Source organism: Carcharhinus amblyrhynchos, chromosome 21 (assembly GCF_965287045.1).
Source record: "Carcharhinus amblyrhynchos chromosome 21, sCarAmb.v2.hapA, whole genome shotgun sequence".
Taxonomy (NCBI): Eukaryota; Metazoa; Chordata; class Chondrichthyes; order Carcharhiniformes; family Carcharhinidae; genus Carcharhinus; species Carcharhinus amblyrhynchos.
This window is the reverse complement of record NC_137344.1, coordinates 25051047-25071447: the sequence shown is the minus strand read 5'-3', so window position 1 is coordinate 25071447 and position 20401 is coordinate 25051047. Positions and strand designations below refer to the sequence as shown.

Here is a 20401-nt window from a genome sequence, read left to right as displayed (position 1 = left end):
TCCTTTCTCCAGTATTGCCGCATGAAAAGAACGCAGTGGCTGTGATGACAATAACTTGCAAATTCCTCCCCAAGCTTCCTTCAAAAGGAAAAATGCAGGCTTTCCCATTCTGAGAGATTTCATTTTCCAGGAAGTATTACTATTTGAACACTTTTGCTCTTTCAAAGGCACCTTCCTGTTAAGAGAAATCTGTTGTTTGTGTTTCTGTAGGGTCTATTATCACGACTGTTGATTGGTTCACAATGCGTTATTGCTGCTTCACCAATGAGACGGGAGGTGCCACAAAGGAATAAGCCGGGGGGGAGGCGGGGGAGCGGGTGGGGGGGAGCGGGTGGGGGGGGAGCGGGTGGGGGGGGAGCGGGTGGGGGGGGAGCGGGTGGGGGGGGAGCGCAGCTGCCAAGAAACCGTTTTCAGCAACCATTTTACAGCCCTGCCTCCACCACAATAATCTACAGCTCTGGCGGCTAATAGATTTCAGGCGGGAGATTAAACTTGAAGGATTTATAGACTCAAAGAACTCTTACTGAAGTCAGCAGGATCTTAAATTACTGCTAGAAGTGTAGTTAGCATTGTTTTCCGACATTAAAAGGTGTTATATAAATGCAAATTGTTGGTGTAGTTTGAGAGCCTAGCCTTAAAGAATTCTGAGATTGGATATATAATCAACGCCATGAAGTATTGTGATGCAGTCAGTTTTAGGGATTGTGTGTGTGCGTGTGCATGCGGGGATGCATATACAAATGTATTAGCGTGTTCAGGGGTGCATGCGCGTGTGTATTTCCATGTGTGCAGGGGTGGGAATCTTGAGGTGCTACTGTGATCACTGTAAGAGGCCTGCATCCGGAAGCCACTTTATTTAACATGTCACCCACCTCCCCACAGCAGGGGTTTTAAACATAAGAACCTTTAATGGAGGAAAGCCATTCAAAAAGAATCTGGAATTTGATGTTGCAAAGCAGGAAATAGTCACTGAAGAAATATCTGCGACAACACACAAGGCCCATGGGTTAGCAGAGCAGGAAAGGAATTGGAGGCTTGTGAGATTGAAGTTGGCCTGTTTGCTTTGGTGTCCCTAGTCTCAGAGAAGCAAAGCAACCCAATACAGAATAGCCGGCTTCCAGAAATTTCCAGCCATATAGGTACAAATACAAACTAAGAGAACTTTGACTTTATTATCTTATCAGACAGCAATATTACGGTAGGTTATCGATTGCGAGAAGAGGGGGTGTGTAATTTACAGTTAACCTTCCACATGTTGATTGAGGTAATGCGAAACCTGCCCGAGTCACCGGCTGAATTAGGAACTCTACATGACGGGACGTGCCTACTGGAGCCTGATGAAGTATTAAATCCACCACGCGATAAAGGTTTGCATTTGTTCGGCCGACACAAACCATCTGCGAGCCTGTGACCTTTTGGTTTCTGTGCTGGCTCAGTCCTTGACAGTATATCTTGAAGCAACTCGCTGTGTTTGGAGGGTAGGTCCACTGCAGTGTAGCACTCAGGTACAGCTGGTCTGGAGCTTTGGGGACCTCTCTCCATGAAATATCACAGACTGTAAGTTTTTCAACTGGTTTCTGTTCCACACCCAGTTTCTCTACATCCAGAACCTTAAACAAAGCACATCATTCATTTGCCTGTTCGTCAATTACTGGATACTTCTTACAACTACAAAACAGGCTTTTTTATTATTATAAACAACCACAAGCAGAGTGGGAATCAGTCTTAACATACAGTTTTCCCCATTTCCATTCACAACTGGAATGTCAGTAAATCACTGGTTGGGTCCCCCTGCTGGAGTGGTGTGCACAATTCCAGGCATCACAATTAAGAAGGATGTTAAGGCCTTGAAAATATTACAGGGAAATGAGGGGCGTCTGTTACACATCGCTGAAGTTGGGATTGTTCTCCTTCGGATGGGTAGGGCAAGACCTAATAGAGGTACTGTAAATTATGAGAGGTGTCAACAGGGCAGGGTGGGAGAAGCAACTTCCTCTGGAAGGCGATCAGTAACCAAAGGTCACAGGTTTCCAATACTTGGTGAACTAGAGTGAAAATGAGGGTAGGATGGGCCAACTGTATCTTTCCAGCTCTTTTCAAGCTCAAACTGATGAACAGGCAGCACGGTGGCACAGTGGTTAGCACTGCTGCCTTGCAGTGCCAGGGACCTGGGTTCGATTCCTGACTTTGGTCGCTGTCTGTGTGGAGTTCGCACATTCTCCCTATGTCTGCGTGGGTTTCCTCCAGGTGCTCCGGTTTCCTCCCATAGTCCCAAGATGTGAGGGTTAGGTGGATTGGCCGTAATAAATTGCCTGTTTATGTCAGAGAGATTAGCTAGAGTAAATGCAAGGAGTTGTGGGGATAGGGCCTGGGTGGGATTGTGGTCGGTGCAGACTGAATAGGCTGAGTGGCCTCCTTCTGCACCGTGGGGATTCTATGAGGTTGAACGAGTTGATGCAGGCAATAGTTCTCTGAGCTGATGAATCCATTCATGTGAAATGGAGTCAGCCTGCTTGTACCTACAGTAAATCATCTTTCAACCCTATTTTCGCTAAGGTGCAAAGGGCTTTTTACTTATACATATGATCAAGCCCTGAGTTTTGGAGTCGTGGTTTGCATTTTATCACAGCCCTCTTCAAGTAGCACTTTTGCTTTGAGGGCAAAATAATTTGCACAATTCTGAAACTTTAGCGCACATTTGGGAGCTGGCGCACTGATTTTTGCAAACTGTACCAGAGTCATGCAGACAGAGCAGAACAAGTTGGAAATAAATGATTTGCTGGGAGCTGATTCCCACAGAAACCTGTTTAAATGGAGTTAAATTGCCTGGTTGTCATATGATGATGTAATCAAATGATCCACTCCATATACCTTCCCAAAAGTGTCACATTTGATCAATAGAATATTTAACATTTTCAATCTTCCTCAGTGTTTGCAAAGTACCTTCCTTCCCTCAAGCACTACAGGAGTCAGACAGTATGAAATTACACTCTGACGCATATGCCTAGTTGTACTGCGTGGATGAAAACAAATGAGGACTTAAATCAGACCACTGACATGACCATAATTTGAAACCTTTTGATTTTGTAGATGGTCTATATAAACAGTCGTCATGAGGAAATGGAACTGTTATTCTATCATATTTATGTGGTGCACTTTAATTGACAATCGTCGCAAAGATCAAGCAATCATAGCTACTGTGTAAACAGGATCTGCAAAGTCAAATGATTCTCCTGTACAAGTAGCCTTGTGGCCAACAGAACACTGTTCAATATTCAAAAACATAATCACTGAAATTTGATTGTGATTTTTCCAGAATTTCTTTTAACACCCCAAAGCAACCTCACATCCACTGACTCTGTCTACACTTCCCGCTGCCGTGGAAAAGCAGCCAGCATAATCAAGGACCCCACACATCCCGGACATACTCTCTTCCACCTTCATCTGTCAGGAAAAAGATATAAAAGTTTGAGCCAAGAGCTTCAAGTTTCTAAGTGACAGAGCGCCAATAACCTATCCTGATCCCTCCACAATGACAGTATAGTTAAGAAAGCCCACAACGCCTCTAATTTCTCAGGAGGCTAAGGAAGTTCAGCATGCCCACTAGGACTCTCACCAATTTTTACACAAGCCCCATAGAAGGCAAATTTTCTGGCTGTATCACAGTTTGCAATGGCTCCAGCTCTGACCAAGATTGCAAGAAACTACAAAGGGTTGTGAACATAGCCAGTCCATCACTCAAACCAGCCTCCCATCCACTGACTCCATCTACACTTCCCGCTGCCTCAGAAAGCAGCCAACACAATGAAGGACCCCACATACCCCAGGCATACAATCTTCCATCGGGAGAAAGATACAAAAGTCTGAGAACACCAACTGCTGTCTTCAGACTTTTGAATGGACCTCATATATTAAGTTCATCTTTCTCTATCTGTAACTGTAACATTACATTCTGCACTCTCTCCTTTCCTTCTCCCCTATGTATTCTATGCTTCGTCTGTATAGCCCACAAGAAACAATACTTTTCACTGTCTACTAATACATGTAACAATAATAAATCAGATGTCCTGAACTTGCCTTGATTTCTCCAATTCTGCATTGAAATGGTACATCTTGCTCATCCTTTAAGAGGCGTGTAATGTTGACAGAGATATCCTGAAGAATGCAATCTGTCAGCTCCAAGAGAAAGAAGCTGAAAAATACCAAGAATTGTTACTAACCGCAGCCGGGAATGGTTTCCGCTGATTAGCGAAATTATAGGGCAGCAAAATGATCGAATTACAATGAAGGCAGCTAACCAGTCGCAGCAGAAACATGGTTGGTTGTGGGGAGGGACTATTTTGAAGAGGAGCAAGGGAGTTATTTCAGTGTCGGGGACAATATTTATTCTCAACCCACATCACTAAAAACAGTTTAGTCTTTTATTTATGTTGTTGTCATTTGTGGAATCTTGAGCACAAACAACTGCTTCAAAAGTCGGTGTTAGGGTATCTGGAGCTTTCAAAGTTGCTAAAAATGCAAGTCCTTTTTATTAAGGCTCATCAACAAATGGTCATCTTTGGTGACTTATTTTTAACGCTGGATTATAATAGTCTGCAGAAACAATGGTTGAATAGTTGCTTGTGCTGTACAGTGTGGTTCTATAGTATCCTTTAAGTACTTAAAGTGGGAATTAACATTCAGTTGACTTAAATTGTAATTATGTTGACACAGTTCAAGTGAAGAACAATATGCATTAAGGCCTCATATTATCAGCCATTATGACGGTGCAAAGCATAAACGATAATCACTGTAGCATTTTGATGTGTAACATCAATAGAAGTTCATCCAAAGTCTACAGAAACAATGCTGCCACCTATGTTTAATCTTCAGTGACTTCTGTATTTCTGTGGCTTTCAGGATCTTATTACCCTTCTGGATGGCCGGCCTGCACACACATGGGAAGTGGAGAAAATGTGTAAAGGGACAATTTCTCTTTGACAAAATCTGTGAGCAGCTCAAACTGTCTGGTAAAAGATTTCTTTAGTTTGACATTTCGGGACTCTGAAAATCGAAAGCATGGATTGGGACTCAGCGAAGGAAATTAAAAAGCAAATCCAAACTGGTTTGTGCCAGTTTGCATTCAATATAAAGTTCTACCCTCTGGATCCTGCCCAGCTCTCCGAGGACATTACCAGAACTAATTTACAACACAAGCGAGCTCGGACTTGGAATCAATACAGAACCAAGAATAGGAGGAGGTGTCTCAGAAGAAAGAGGAAGCAGATGAGCAACAGCAGCACGTTGACAAAAACAGGAAGAGAGAATGTGACTGCAAATGCTTTACCATGACTTTGATGTGAAAGGAGGAGGGAGCATTCAATGTTGGAAATGAAAGACTGTATTACTATATTACTGTCAAATTTGCATGCTTATTAGATGTAATAAATATATATCTTATCGAGTACTAGTTGTCTGAAAAACTAGAGGCTTCAGGAAAATGAAGCCACCTTTTCATCTTGTTAGTTCATTTTTTTTTAAGGGGCAGGTGTGATGATATGTGCTATTAATATATTTTATGTTTAAGGGGGACTCCTAAAATCATAAAATCCCTAGAGTACAGAAGGAGGTCATTCGGTCATTAAGTTTGCACAATCCCATTCAGGCCCTATTCCCACAATCCCACATATTTAGCCTACTATACACTGACATTAGGGTCAATTTAGCATGGCCAATCAACCTAACTTGCACATCTTTAGACTGTGGGAAGAAACCAGAGCACCTGACACAAACCCATGTCGACATGGGGAGAATGTGCAAACTTAACACAGACAGTGACTGACCGAAATTGAACCCGTGTCCCCGGTGCTGTGTTGCAGCAGTGCTAACCACTGTGCCGCCATTTAAGATTCCTTTATGATTCCATGTTTTGTTAGAAGAAGTTGGATTATCAGGAAGGAATGCAATAGATATGGAAAGAAGGATAATTACTCATTTTAGTCATTATGTGTTCATTCAGCAGAAGTCTTAATGGGCTTTTGTTTGCAAGTTAAAAAAGAAGGACCCAAGGATGTTTTTTTTAAAGTAATGGAAGCTGAGTGAAGTATGCAGGGTCTTATAGTCATGTGATAGTAGAAATGGGAGAAGCTAGGTTTGTAAGAGTAAAAACAGCTTTCTGTGTTCAGTTGCCAAAAGGGGGCTGTTAAAAGATAGAAGCCTACAGGCTGCTCTTGATTGCTTTGAAAAGTCTCTCTGCAAAGATTCTCTGGAACCTTCATGGCTATTACCCAAGTTAGAGCAAGTATATCTGGGGTTGCTAACCATATTTAAAGTGTTTTAAGTCTATAAGAGAAATATTGCTTAATTAGAACTGAAATTGTAATAAGTTAAAATTTAGGATTGTTTATTTTCATGTTTAAAGATTGTTCAGCAGTTAAGAGCTAAACCACTTTTTTTTTAAAAAAGAGTTATACTTAAACTCTGCTATGAAAATAGCTCGCTTTGGTTTTAAAAAAAAGTCTTAATTTGTCAGTGGAATTACTCCTGAGGCAAAGCATCCTGTCCTACCATTTATGCCAAAATAAAACAATTGTTGGGGTATAGTCTGACTTCATCATATATCTTGGGATTCTGGTCTGGCATCCTAACAATATGCACTCTCAATCCACAAATACATTGCTGCCACTTAGACTTACCAAGCTGTCCATCCCTCAAGGCTCCATGGGGCACAGTTCTGAATAAACTTTTGAACAAGGGCATTATCTTCCGGAAGTGGTAATGGTTTCAGTACTGCAAGAGTATAGAACATGAGAATAATAATTAATGAAGAATCTGTTAGACAAATCTCTGACTGATGAGTTTGTTTGAAGAATAATTTGAAGCAAGTCAACTGGCTGTCATGAAGCAATCATCCAGTATCATAATATAGGAGGGCATTAGAACAATGACAGGATATGTCACCATGCCTAGACCCAGCCTCCCAACCATTGACTCTGTCTACACTTCCCATTCCTTCGGCAAAGCAGCCAGCATAATTAAGGACACCACGCACCCTGAAAATTCTCTATCCCAACTTCTTCCGTTGGGAAAAAGATATAAAAGTCTGAGGTCACGTACCAACCAACTCAGGAACAGTTTCTTCCCTGCTGCTGTCAGACTTTTGAATGGACTTACCTTGCATTAAGTTGATCTTTCTCTACACCCTAGCTATGACTGTAACATTACATTCTGCACTCCCTCATTTCCTTCTCTATGAAAGGAATGTTTTGTCTGTGTAATGCACAAGAAACATTATTTTTCACTGTATGCTAATACATGTGACAATAAAATCAAGTCAAAAAACTATTGTTAGATGGCAGAAGATGCAGGAGTATTCAAACATATTTATGAAAGACAAGCAATCTGACATTTTAACTACACAGTATCATAGAATTGTTAAAGATGGCCATTCGGTCCATCATGTTCCTGTCGTGTCTCTGACAGAACTTTAGGCTAGCACAAACCTGCTCTGCAGCAATATCAAACATGCACGATAGCTGTTGTTTATCACTGTAACAAGATCCATTTTACCCCCAAAATCTGATATCCATGTGGACAAGAAATGCCCTGGACTTTTTTGTTCGGAATCAGCACTGACTTAACAAAGTCCAATGCTGGCAGATTTCAGTATCTTCAATTTCAATAATCTTCTGGACACCTTCCCATTATCAATTAGCTGTGATAAGCCTTAATTACTGGCACACAATTTTTCTGGCACTGAAAAATACTTTTACAAGTGTAGTGTCTCACTTCTCCAAATTTCAATTGTTGGATATTTGAAAAAAAGTTCTTTTTCTAACCCAAATCCCCTGTAGAGAATTCCATGCCACCTTGGCTTTCTATCAGAAATGATAGTAAAAAGGCCCACAAAAGGTCTGTGGGTGTGGACTGTAGTGTGTGGCACGTAGTGTTCATTCACTATTGACTCCAAAATCTGGGCCAATATCTTTCTTCTTGGATATCCAATACCTTGTGTGAATCAACATTCACCAGAATGCTTTTTTAAATAAAAAGTCCTTAGTAGTCGATCAAATGACCTGCCATGTGGGAATTGGAACATGTCAGGCTCCTGAAGCTAATGGGAAAAAGACAAATTAAAGTCACCAGAGCCAGGAAACTCTGTGCTGGATCAGGGCTCATGCACAAGGAATGAATAGAATCACTAAGTAGGATCTCTCAGCTTGGATCAAATGTGTGTTTATCCAGACTGCTGCACACTTAAATCATGAAACATTAGAACTGCCAATTGTGTGGCGACAAAAGAACTGGCCAACCAGTTTGTGTGTTTTGGAGCCATCTCTGTAGAGTAAACAGAGCAACTCACAATGCTGCTTATTATACCACAATTACATCTATGGTCTCCACAATATACTCCACTTGAAGATCAGTCTGATACGTCCAATAGGCCAAATGCAGCAGATGTTAAAATGGCGATGAATTAAGAAATCATATGGAGGTTATAAAGCAAAAAAAAAGTTATTGAATTCTGGTTTCTTTCTGCAGATGAAGGATGAATTAATCAATTTAGATGTTGAAGAAAAAAGCCAAAGGAGTGGCACTAGCAGCATTGGCTGCAGAACATTCGGTGCTCAATGGTTGGTGGGCTCAGGGGAAAAGTACACTCACACACACACACACGCAACCCTGTGCTGAGTTTCCATGCAATGAACTCTGCAAGTCGTTTCAATTACATACATATAAAAGTTTTGGATTTCATGAGATGAATCCATTGCTAGTTTTAGTACATTTGTTGTAGTTCAGTAAGGCAGGGCTGGTATTTTACACTGACAGAAACACTCAGACCCATTCCCATTTGACTCACCATCAACTGCAGCAGCCTTCTCTGGATTGCACAGTGACAGGGGACATGTTGTCAGCTCTGGACTCACAACAACTCTGGCGCCATCTTCTAACTTATAAACAAAGGCAACAAAAACTTTGGGAGGACTCTGAATCTGCAAACTAAATAACCTGTGGAGATCAAATGTGGTAATTAGGATATCTATGCAAAAGTGGCAATAGTGATGGAGAGCAGTGTTGCAGAGGCAATTCCTCAAAATATGAAATTTTTAGCCTTGAGAATTACTCTATTAATTGATCTCTCAGTTTCTTAATTCAGAGAATGCATTAATCAAACAATGGAACTGTATAAAACTCTCATTAGGCCAAAGCTAAGAGTACTGTGTGCAATTCTGGTCGCCATATTATAGGAAGGATTGTAATAGAGAGGGTGCTGAGGAGATTCACCAGGATGTTTCCTGGGCTGGAACACAGTGGTTAGCACTGCTGCCTGACAGCTCCAGGGACCTGGGTGACTGTGTGGAGTTTGCATCTTAAAGAGCAAAGAGAACAAAGAACAGTACAGCACAGAAATAGGCCCTTTAGCTCATCGAGTATGTGCCGAAACAGATGCCTCTCTAATCTAATATTTTCTTCCCTCTCTGTGGTCCATCTCGCTCTGTTTCCTGCCTATTCATGTATCTATCCAGATGCCTCTTGAACGCTGTTACAGAACCTGCTTCCACCAACTCCTCTGGCAGCACATTCCAGGCATTCACCACCCTCTGTGTGAAAAACTTGCCCCTGACATTTCTTTTAAACTTTTCCTCTTCTCACATTCAGCCTATGCCCCCTGAGTAATTGACCCTTCGATCCTGGGCAAAAGACTGATTATTTACTCTATCCAAACCTGTCATAACCTTATAAACCTCGATCAGGCTCCCCGCTCATCCTCTGATGCTCCAATGAAAACAATCCAAGTTTGTTCAACCTTTCTTCATAGTCCATATCCTCCATGCCAGGTGAGATTTACATCCAGGTAAATCTCTTCTGCACCCTTTCCAATGTATCAACATCCTTCCGGTAGTGTGGCGACCAGAATTGTACACAATACTCCAAATGCAGCCTAACCAAAGTTTTATACAGCTGCAACACGATTTTCCAATTCCTGTACTTAACTCACCAACTGATGAAGGCCAGCATGCCATGTGCCTTCTTGACCATCTTGTCCATCTGAATTGCCACCTTCAAAGAACTGTGGATCTGCACGCCTAAATCCCTCTGTATGCTAATATTTCTAAGGGTTCTACCATTTACTGTATACTTTCCTTTTGCAGTAGGCCTTCCAAATTGCAACACATTTATCCGGGTTAAATTCCATTTGCTATCTTTCGGCCTATGTCTCCAGCCGATTTATATCCTGCTGTATCCTCTGACAAATCTCCTCATTATCCGGTACTCCCCCAATTTTTCTATCATCTGCAAATTTAATAACCAGACAACCTACATTTTCCTCCAAATCATTTATATATATTTGAAACAACAGAGGCCCCAGTACTGATCCTTGTGGAGCACCACTTGTCACAGACCTCCCTATTCTCTCCATGTTTGCATGGGTTTCCTTCAGGTGCTCCAATTTCCTATCTCAGTCCAAAGGTGTATAGGTTAGGTGGATTGGCCATGCTCATTGCCCCTAAGTGGCCCAAGTTGTGTAGGTTAGATGGATTAGCCATTGTGTGAGGTTACAAGGATAGGGCAGGGTAGAGGGCTTGGGTAAGATACTGTGTCAGAGAGTCAGTGCAGACTCTGCGGGCTGAATGGCCTCTTCGCCACTGAGAGGATTCTATAATTCCACGATTCTACGATTTCAGCTATGAAGACAGGCTGGAATTATTTTCCTTGGAGCAGAGAAGGCCAAGGGAGGACATAGTCGAGATGTACAAAACTATGAGGGACATAGATAGGGTAGTTGGAAGGAATTTTTCCTCTTAGTAAAGGGGTCAATAGCCAGGGGGCATAGATTTAAGGTCAGGGACAGGAGATTTAGAGGGGATTGGAGGAAAAAGATTTTCACCCAGACGATGGGAATCTGGAATTTTTAGCCTGAAAGGGTGGTAGAGGCAAGAACCCTCATAACATTTTAAGAAGCATTTAGATGACCACTTAAAGTGCCATTACATAAATGACTATGGACCACGTGCTGGAAACAGGGATTAGAGTAGATAGACGCTTGGTGGCTGGTACAGACACAATGGGACAAACAGCTTTTTTTGTGCTATAAAGCTGCATGGCCAGAATTTTCCAGCTATTCCCACTGATAGGACCTTCTGGTCCTGCTGATGGCAAATCCCTTCCTGGCAGCAGAGTGCATACAACGGGAATCCCCTTTGACAGCAGTGGGACTAGGAGACCCCACCATTGGCCAATGGTTTGCCACCATGCAGCGGGTGTGGAAATTCCCACCCTCTGACTCTCTTATAACTTCAGAAATTCCAGGCAACCCTCTTTTGCACGTATCTTGAATGGTGGGAAGAAAATGTTTAATTGATATATTTGCTCCAGGGACTACACATTTCTATCCATGGCTTGGGTCACTGTGTGGAATTTGCACATTCTCCCTATGTCTACATAGGTTTTTTATTCATTCATGGGACACGGGTGTCGCTGGCTAGCCAGCATTTATTGCCCATCCCTAGTTGCCCAAGGGCAGTTGAGAATCAACCACATTGCTGTGGCTCTGGAATCACATGCAGGCCAGACCAGGTAAGGACAGCAGATTTCCTTCCCTAAAGGACATTAGTGAACTAAATAGGTTTTTCCGACAATCAGCGTTGGTTTAACGATCATCAGTAGATTCTTAATTCCAAGATTTTTAACTGAATTCAAATTCCACCATCTGCCCTGCTGGGATTCAAACCCAGGTCCCCAGAACATTAGCTGGGTTTCTGGATTACGAGCGATAATAGCACTACGCCATTGCCTTCCTCCAGGCGCTCCAGTTTCCTCCTACGGCCCGAAAGTCATGCTGGTTAGGTTAATTGGTCATGCTAAATCCTCCCTCAGAAGAGGGAGGCACCAGAGTGTGGCGACTAGGGGATTTTCACAGTAACTTCATTGCAGTGTAAGCCTACCTGTGACACTTATAAATAAACTTTAACATAAAAATATTTATATGCACACTAACCTCACGGACACGTTCAATCTAGTAGCTGGAATTAACCCTTTAATCGCTAAACTGCATCCCCCATTCCAGGCATCTTCTGAACACCCGTTGGTCTTCACGTAACCACTGGCTGGATCCAGCTGCTGATCCACAAACAGAGGCTGAATTTCCTGAGTGCTGAGGTTAAACCAATCTCCGGGAGACTCCACCTGCAGAAAGCAACGCCACAGTGCTGGCAATTAACAGGGAGCTGGATTCAAATAACACGCTGCAGACAACTGGCAGGAAATGTGAGGCAGGGATCCGTAAATTATGCAGATTTTAATTTCTAGTGCTGGCAGCCAGAATAGAAATATCATCATTTACCAACTGGCTGCATTTTCAGCAATCTTCAGAATAGGTATCTGTTCGCCAAGGGATTAATCAAACATATCCAACAGTTTAGCATCATAATCCGGGACATGTGCCGAAAAGAAGAACGAAATTGAATTTATATAGCGCCTTTCTCCAGCTCAGAATGTCCCAATGAACTTTACAGCCAACTATTTTTGACGTGTAGTCGCTGTTGTAAGAAAAAAGTGGCAGCCAATATTTTGGGCACAGCAAAGCACCTGCTATTTTCTACATGAGCAGATGATCTGTTTTAGCGATATTGGCTGAGAGATAAATATTGACCAGGACACGAGAGATAGCTCCACTGCCCTCCTTTTGAAAGATGCCACGAGATTGTTAAACATTCACTGGAGAGGGCAGGAGGCTCTAATGTCTTGTCTGACTCCTGCAGTAAGTACCACACTGAGTGTCAGCCTAGATTACTGTGTTCAAGCCTCTGCAGTGGGTCTTGGATCCACAACTTTCCACCTCACAGGTGGGAGTGCTGGAGACTAGCTGCTCAAAAGGTTATTCGTCTAACGCGGTTCTGTCTGAAGGTCAAAATCAGGCCATGAACTGGACAGATTCGGTGCATCAAACATCACAGACTTGGAGAGAAGTGGTTCTGCTTAGATCTCAGGCCCACACTTAGGCTTTTATAGCTTTTAACTTACTCACAGATATTGTACCGCAGCATTCACACCACTGCATTTTTGAGAGTGTCTTAAGTGAAAGTATATATAAAAAAAAGATAGTGAGCAAGGATTAAGAACCACAAGCCTGTAACTTAATCAAAGGATTCCAATTCTTTGCACTGATGCTTTAGAGGCGATCTCATAGAAACATATGAAATCCTGATGGAACTGGACAGGCTAGTTGCAGGAGGAATGTTTCCAATGTTGGGGAAGTCCTGAACTAAGGGTCGCAGTTTAAGAATAAGGGGTAAACCATTCAGGACTGAGATGAAGAAGAAATTCTTCACTCAGAGTTGCGAACCTGTGGAATTCTCTGCCAAAGCTGTTGGGGCCAGTTCGTTAGATACGTTCAAGAAGGAGCTGGATGTAGCCCTGGTGGTTAAAGAGACGAAGGGGCAAGGAGAGAAAGTGGGAGTGGGATACTGAAAGTGCACGATCAGCCAACATCATATTGAACGGCGGTGCGTGCTTGAAGGGCCAATGGCCTACTCCTTGCGCCTATTTTCTATGTTTATTATGTTATCCCAGCTCAAGGACTAGAGGCCTGTAACTTCCTGGCTCTCCAGCATCAGATTTGGGAGGGACCTCAAAGACGTGCTAGGGCATCTCTCTCAGAAGTTCCCAGGTAAGGGTTTAAGCAGCAATTATTCAGAAACGTTAACTTCCCCTGGACAACGGATCTGTGAGAGGAAACATCTGGAGCAAGTCAGTGCACTCTTGAAATTCCAGTGATACATTATTTTACAGCACAGAGTGAAGTTATGGACCATCTCTTACGTCGCTTGCTATTTTCTGTGGCAATAGATACGGGAACTTTGTATTATTACGTGAATAAGTCTTTACGTCCTTGGCTGTGGCTCTGACTGAAGGTTATGGAGGTTAGTATTAATATGCTCTACGATTTGGTGCTTTTGTATAGTCAATGCAAGATTACAGAAAAAGAAAGAAAATTACAGCAACTGTTAGTAAAATCATTTCTCAGTGAATAGGTTTTGTTAAAAAGATTGTTTTTAATTAAAATGGAATGTTTTTTAATTAAATGTTCCAACAGATACCATTGTTACTGTGACACACAACTCAGCTGCTGTTTGTAGTTTGCTCAGTGAACCAGAGTGACTAACCCCCATTTTCAGTGCCAACAGTTTCCTTTATTGTGATAAGTTCTCAATCTCAGTGGGGTGGCACGGTGACAAGCACTGCTGCCTCACAGTGTCAGGGATCCGGATTTGATTCCGGTCTTGGGTCACTATCTGTGTGGAGTTTGCACGTTCTCCCCGTGTCTGCGTGGGTTTCCTCCAGGAGATATGGTTTCCTCCCACACTCCAAAGACATGCAGGTTAGGTGGATTGGCCATGCTAAAGTGCCCCTTAGTGTCCCAAGATGTGTAGGTTAGGGGGATTAATGGGATAGGTATGTGGGCTTACAGAAAAGGTCGAGCAGAATTCTCCGTCGGAGGGTTGATGCAGACTCAATGGGCCGAATGCCCTGCTTCTGCACTGTAGGGATTCTAAGGATATGGGAAATAAATGGTCAAAATTATTACTGTGTGTTATACTTTTGAAGGTCATTTCTCTTGCTTTTTTTCCCCCAACTACAACCCTCAGCCTACACATCTGGCCTGTTTTTCTAAATGCACTGTGCTAGAAATGATGTTTCTGTAGTTGATGAGCTTAAGCTGTTTTTTTCCATATTTGTACTTTTTCACTAGCTGGCTTCTCTCTGACAAAGTGAGAGGATGCACTCACCAGAGAAAGATGAAGGTTATAAGGAGACAAAACAAGATAAGCCGTATAACCAGCAGAATCTGTACTGTGTATAAATAAATGCCATTGTAACTGCTTTTACAATCAGTGGACCTCTTCCCTGTACGCTTATAATAAAACTTCCTACTTTCAGCTTACTTCAGACTGAGTGGGTTGTATCCACAACACTCCCTGTAGCCTTAAAACACTAAGCAATAACTTGTGTGTGTGTGCGCACATATATATGTAATGCCTTTAATATAAAAAGGGTCTCAGAAGTATGAGATCAGTCTGAATGCACTTGAAAACTGGAAACAAAAAAGCTCAAATCTTGTTCTGATTGCCTCGCTTTGTTATTGGACCTGGATATTAATTCAGCTCCAACTGTTCGTGACCAGGTCCAATCTGAGTGATGATGCGAGGGGAAAAGAAGAGGAGAAGGAGAAGAGATGGTAATTGTTTTACACATGAAGCAATAGCAATATTCAGATAGCTACAACGCTGAAGGAGCTGACTGCTCCAAATGGCCAGAAATCGAGCATGGCTTTATTGCCGAACACTGAATAGGCAGTTACACTCACACAGCATTTATACCCAGTGGTGTTACAGAGCCCCACTCTGTGCTAAATGGAGTCTGCAGGAGGTTGTTTACAAAGCAGTATTGAAGACAGTCATCAAGAAAAGATTCACAAGTAAATAAAAGATAGTCCAACAGCTTTGAGTGTAATGTTACATGGAGTCACAGAACATTTATTTTACACATACTTGAATAATCTGGCAAATTTTATTTTAGTGCTGAAATGTAGCATCGGTCCTTAAACAGAACAAGCTTCACTGCAGCATCAAGAATTCTATACAAATGTCAGAGGAACACTGAGGGTAATTGTCCCCAAGGCAACACTCAGTCCAGTATCCATCAGTAAGAGGAAAATCTTCCAGTGTCTAGTGTCCTACCCAAGACATACGGAGATGGCCATGATTGTTGGAAGCCAATCACTGCCACCTTTCTTCTCCTGCCTCTGCTACATTGCAGAGCCTGAGCAGCTGATAAAAGTCAATGAGGCCCCTGTACCTCACATCAGGTGTGATCTTACCAGCCGTTCATGCCATGCTCTCGCTGCAGCGAGGTTGAAGAATTTGGTGGCCAGCCAAACCACCGTTCACTGCTGCAGGATAGAAAGTAGAAGCAGGAGTAGGCCATTTGGTCCTTCAAGCCAGCTCCGCCATTCATTTTGATTATGGCTGATCATCGAATTCAATATCCTGATCTCCCTTTCCCCCCAGTATTCCTTTATCCCCAAGAGTTATATCTAATTTCTTCTTGAAATCCGACAACATTATGGTCTCAACTACTTTCCGTTTTAGTGAATTCCACACATTCTGGGTGAAGAAATTTCTCCTCACCTCAATTCCAATCCCACCAGCTGGTAACATTCTAGGCATCGTGTTTGGGATGACAGTCCTGACCCTCAGAAGCACAATCATTACAGTTCAGGGGCTGTATGGTGATAGGCGGAGTGATCATAATGTTCAGGACAGGGCTATCACATTCAAAGGCCCGCTGCCTAATGTGGATATATATCTGGGGACTGGGGAGCTGAGAGGAGTGGAGTTAAGGTTGCGCTGTTAAGCTATTCATTCAAATCTTACCTTTCCATTCCTGTAGAAGTTTTTCCCAAAGCCTTGGCAGAAAGAGGTGGTAAAGGGCAATGTGCAGATGCTGTGAATGGGCAAATATTCAGTCAACAAGTTCCAGAACCTGGAGAGGGAAATAACAGATTGCAATGTACAGCAACTTAGTCACAAAATATGACTAATAATGGTCCACCCCCCTCAATATGTTCCATGAAGGGGGTAAAACATTCTTAGGCAGCAAACAGCATTTGATACCAAGAGGTATTAGAATAGGGAAGGTAGGTGTGGAGGGGAACATGAGGAGGAAGCCTAATTTTGAGTTTAATTGTATGAAAAACATATTGAACACATTCAGTTTTATAACTTGGGAAAAATCGCTGCAGTGGGAGAACTGAGCCCACTCTAGGTTCAACTTCTGTTCTAAAGCAAGACAGTTAAAGAGAGAGAGAGAGTTGGAGTGGAATAAGTATATGAAATATTGCTGAGTAAGAGTGGAGTCAAACACACTAATACCACTACATTACCCTGTACCAAATGGTGCCGCAGAAAGAAATATACAGATTGTGAAGAGGGCTTTGCCAAAGTATTTGATAATAAGCCAGGCATTCATTTCCATTCAATACAGGCTAAAGAATTTTTGGTTCCCTTACAGAAGAACCCAACAAGCTATAACAGTTTGCTCACCTTGCGAGGTAGTGTTTAAACACGCTCTTCAGGCAAGGTTTAGCGTGCTTAAGGCTGACATCAACAACAAAGGAAGCGAAAAACAAGACAAAGTGAAGATGAATCGTGTTACACCAGGCACGAAAATTAGCAAGTTCAGTGTTGGTCAAAAGGTCATGGTGAAAAAAATCACAAAGGTAATAAGGAGAAATGTGTGACTGGAGTTGTTGTTAGGTGAATCTAGGCACATTCACAGGTTGGAGAGAGACACTGTCAATGTCATGTGGATCACTTAGTTCAAAGAGGCAATCTGCCAAAGAATGAGCATGAGAAACCTCCGATAGTCCAAATTCCTCCCACAGCCCAAAGTGAAAGTTAGAAAGTGAAAACCAAAAGTTCACAGAATCCACTGGAGAGAAAAGGGAATCAAGGGGCAGAATTTTGCCCTCCCACCAATCATGGGAATCGCGGCGGGGGGGGGGGGGGGGGGGGGGGGCGGTATTTTCCATCTAGGGACGAGCGCAGCTGGAAAATCCCACCCCAGGCTTTTGATGAAGACAAAGGGCAAAGTGTCTCAGAACCTTTGATTAAGACAAAATCAATCAATGCCGTGGTCCCAACCATTAAGTAGCATTGGTAGTTAAAGTCAAAGTTCAAATTTGACAGTCAGAGATTTGGAGAGAGCAGAGTTAAGCTGATGTCAAGTAACGTAATAGAAGAAGATACCCAGACAGAAAGAGAAAGAAGCAGGTATGTTATAGAAGGTATGTTTATTGTCAAATGATTATATTTTTCCTCAAATGATATTTTTGTTAAACACATGCTGGTGTTACGACGTAAATTAGGGGTGGCATAGTGGTTAGCCCTAATAACATCCTAGTATTAGTCAACTACATTTTGTTTGTGATTACAGTAACTACAAATTTGTTACCTGTTCAATTTAAACTATTTTTGACATTGGTTTGGTTGTACTGTAAACTATATATATTGAACCATTTTACATCTTAATGTGTACTTTTTTCAGATAGGGAGGTAGTGTAGCTTGAAGCAAGCTCAGAGCATTTTGTTATACTTCCCCCTCTGCTGGGGAGTTGCACCAGGCAATGCCAAGGTAGGTGGGGGGGGGGGGGGCAGAGCCTATTGGGGTGTGGTTGTGCAGGGATGAGGGGCGTGGTGACCTGCTGCCATGCTGCAAGTGGGATTGGTGAGAGAGAGATAGAGGGAGGTTGGGAAGGCCAGCGATTGTGTTGGTGGAGAGGGGTGGGGAATGGTTGGGAAGGCCATCGATGGGGGAGTTGTCAGGAGGCCTGTGATTGGGAGGCCAGCAACAGGGGGGGGGGGGGCCCACAGCACACACACCAATTTCCGCAATGACAGATCAGCACATACGCAATGGCCCACTCAGCACTATGCTGCCGGCCTCCCAGATGGGAATGGGTGTCGGAGATTCGTTCTGATTTGTATGCCCAAAAACTGGGCGGGAGATACTCCTGTTTCCCCACCCATTGGGCACTTAGTTTTCTTTTGGGAGAATCCCAGCCCACATGTTAATATTTTCTCAGCGCGATATCTCCACAATACTGGATAAAATGAGACAAGTGAAGATGACCGGATATTCTGCAATTGGAAAGGGTAGTGACTTACTTGTCTTGGTTATGATGGAATTTTTCCTTCTCCAAAGTTTCATAGACCCAGCCTGGAGCAAATAGAGCAGCTGAAAAGTTGTACTTCCGGATCAACTCCAAAGACTGGAAGACAATGCATGTTACTGTGAAGTTGCAATATTCAAAGAAAACTGTGATTAGAAGCTTTCCAAAATAAGTAGCTTTGCAAATCACTCGGCTTTCCTCAAAAGCAAAACAATGCTAAGCAGAAGTTTACAAAAGTTACTAAAAGTCATACTTAGTAGAAATTTCTATACAGAATTTTGTCACTTCTCCTGGCTTTGCGAAGTGTTTTACATAGAAGGAATTGCTTTGAAATATAAGTGAATATAACAACTATTGGCAGACTGCAATGTCCCACGTACATCAATGAGATGGCCAGTTTATCAGCTTTATATTTGTTTTGTTGGTAGCAAGAAGAATGTTGACCTCCTTACTTTCCTTCAAATAGTGCCACATAATCTTTAACATTCATCTGAGCTACGTAAGAGGCAGACTGGTCATCTACTTAAATATTGCATTTGAAGAGCAAATAATTTCTAAAACTTTTATTTAAATTATACATTTTAGCATTAGTCTACATATGAGCATACAAATTAAGAGCAAGAGTAAGCAACTGGGACCTTCAAGCCTGCTCCGGCATTGTCTAAGATCATGGCCGATTTGTTTGCAACTCCAACCCCACATTCTTGCCTAGTGATGACCTTTAACCCCCTTAATAAAGAATCTATCAAGCTCTGCCTTAAAAATATTCAAAGGCTGCGCTTCCACTGCCTTTTGAGGAAAAGAATTCCAGAGGGGCACAACCCTGTGAGAAAATATTTCTCCTCATCTGTCTTAAATGAGTGACCCCTTATTTTTAAACAGTGACCCCCGCTATAGATTCTCTGAAAAGAGAAAATATCCCCTCCATAACCACACTGTCAATATCCCTCAGCATCTTAAAGGTTTCGATCAAGTCGCCTTTTACTCTAAATTCTACTGGATGCAAACCGAACCTCTCCACCCTTTCCTCACAAGGCAACCCACTCATTCCTGGAATTAGTCCAGGAAACCTTCTCTGAGCTGCTTCACTACTAAAATCAAAGACACTGTATAGGGGAAATTAACAGCAGGAAAATATTGCAATGTGCAATAATCAAAGACATAATCAAAATATGCTCTTTGTACACACAAGTTGGTTGCAATTTCTTGCATTTATACTGAAAACATTTCATTGTCACTGATGTGCTTCTTTGCTCAATTAACACCATGGTGCACAAACAAATAAAATGGCTTCTTCTTAAAAACAAATCTCCCTCCCGGAGGCAAGCCCTGCAGAATTTTTATAAAAGGCAGCACGGAAATTGGCAGGAAATCTGATGGGTGACTGTCAAGCAACATCTTTGGCATCCATACCTGATGAAGAACTGACCGTGCACACACAATCTCCAATTCATTCCTCTTTTTTTTTGAATTGGATTTATAAAATGCATTGTGCTCTTATTGTTTACCAAATACAAAACACAGACAGCTTCAACTCGCAGAGCCCGTTCCCTGCACAAATGTCTGTCCAACATTGGTCTATTTCTTGGCATCACAGTGCCCTATATATTTAACATATTTTAGCTATCACGTAACAGCTGCAAAAACACATTTCTGGCCATTTCCAAATTCTTGCCTCAATCTTCC

At 42.3% G+C, this 20401-nt stretch overlaps 1 protein-coding gene across 1 annotated transcript in view; it reads right to left on the bottom strand.

The window, feature by feature from the left end:
• Nucleotides 1-1146: 1146 nt before the first annotated feature.
• Nucleotides 1147-20401, bottom strand: part of engase (endo-beta-N-acetylglucosaminidase) — a 42962-nt gene continuing 23707 nt past the window's right edge. The window contains exons 8-14 of the mRNA XM_080208862.1: nucleotides 18711-18814; nucleotides 16419-16527; nucleotides 11981-12168; nucleotides 8840-8988; nucleotides 6675-6768; nucleotides 4078-4192; nucleotides 1147-1610 (exon numbers count right to left, since the gene is read on the bottom strand). Of these exons, the coding sequence (XP_080064988.1) occupies nucleotides 1194-1610; nucleotides 4078-4192; nucleotides 6675-6768; nucleotides 8840-8988; nucleotides 11981-12168; nucleotides 16419-16527; nucleotides 18711-18814 (1176 nt within the window). The 3' untranslated portion in view covers nucleotides 1147-1193. The remainder of the gene's footprint in view (nucleotides 1611-4077; nucleotides 4193-6674; nucleotides 6769-8839; nucleotides 8989-11980; nucleotides 12169-16418; nucleotides 16528-18710; nucleotides 18815-20401) is intronic.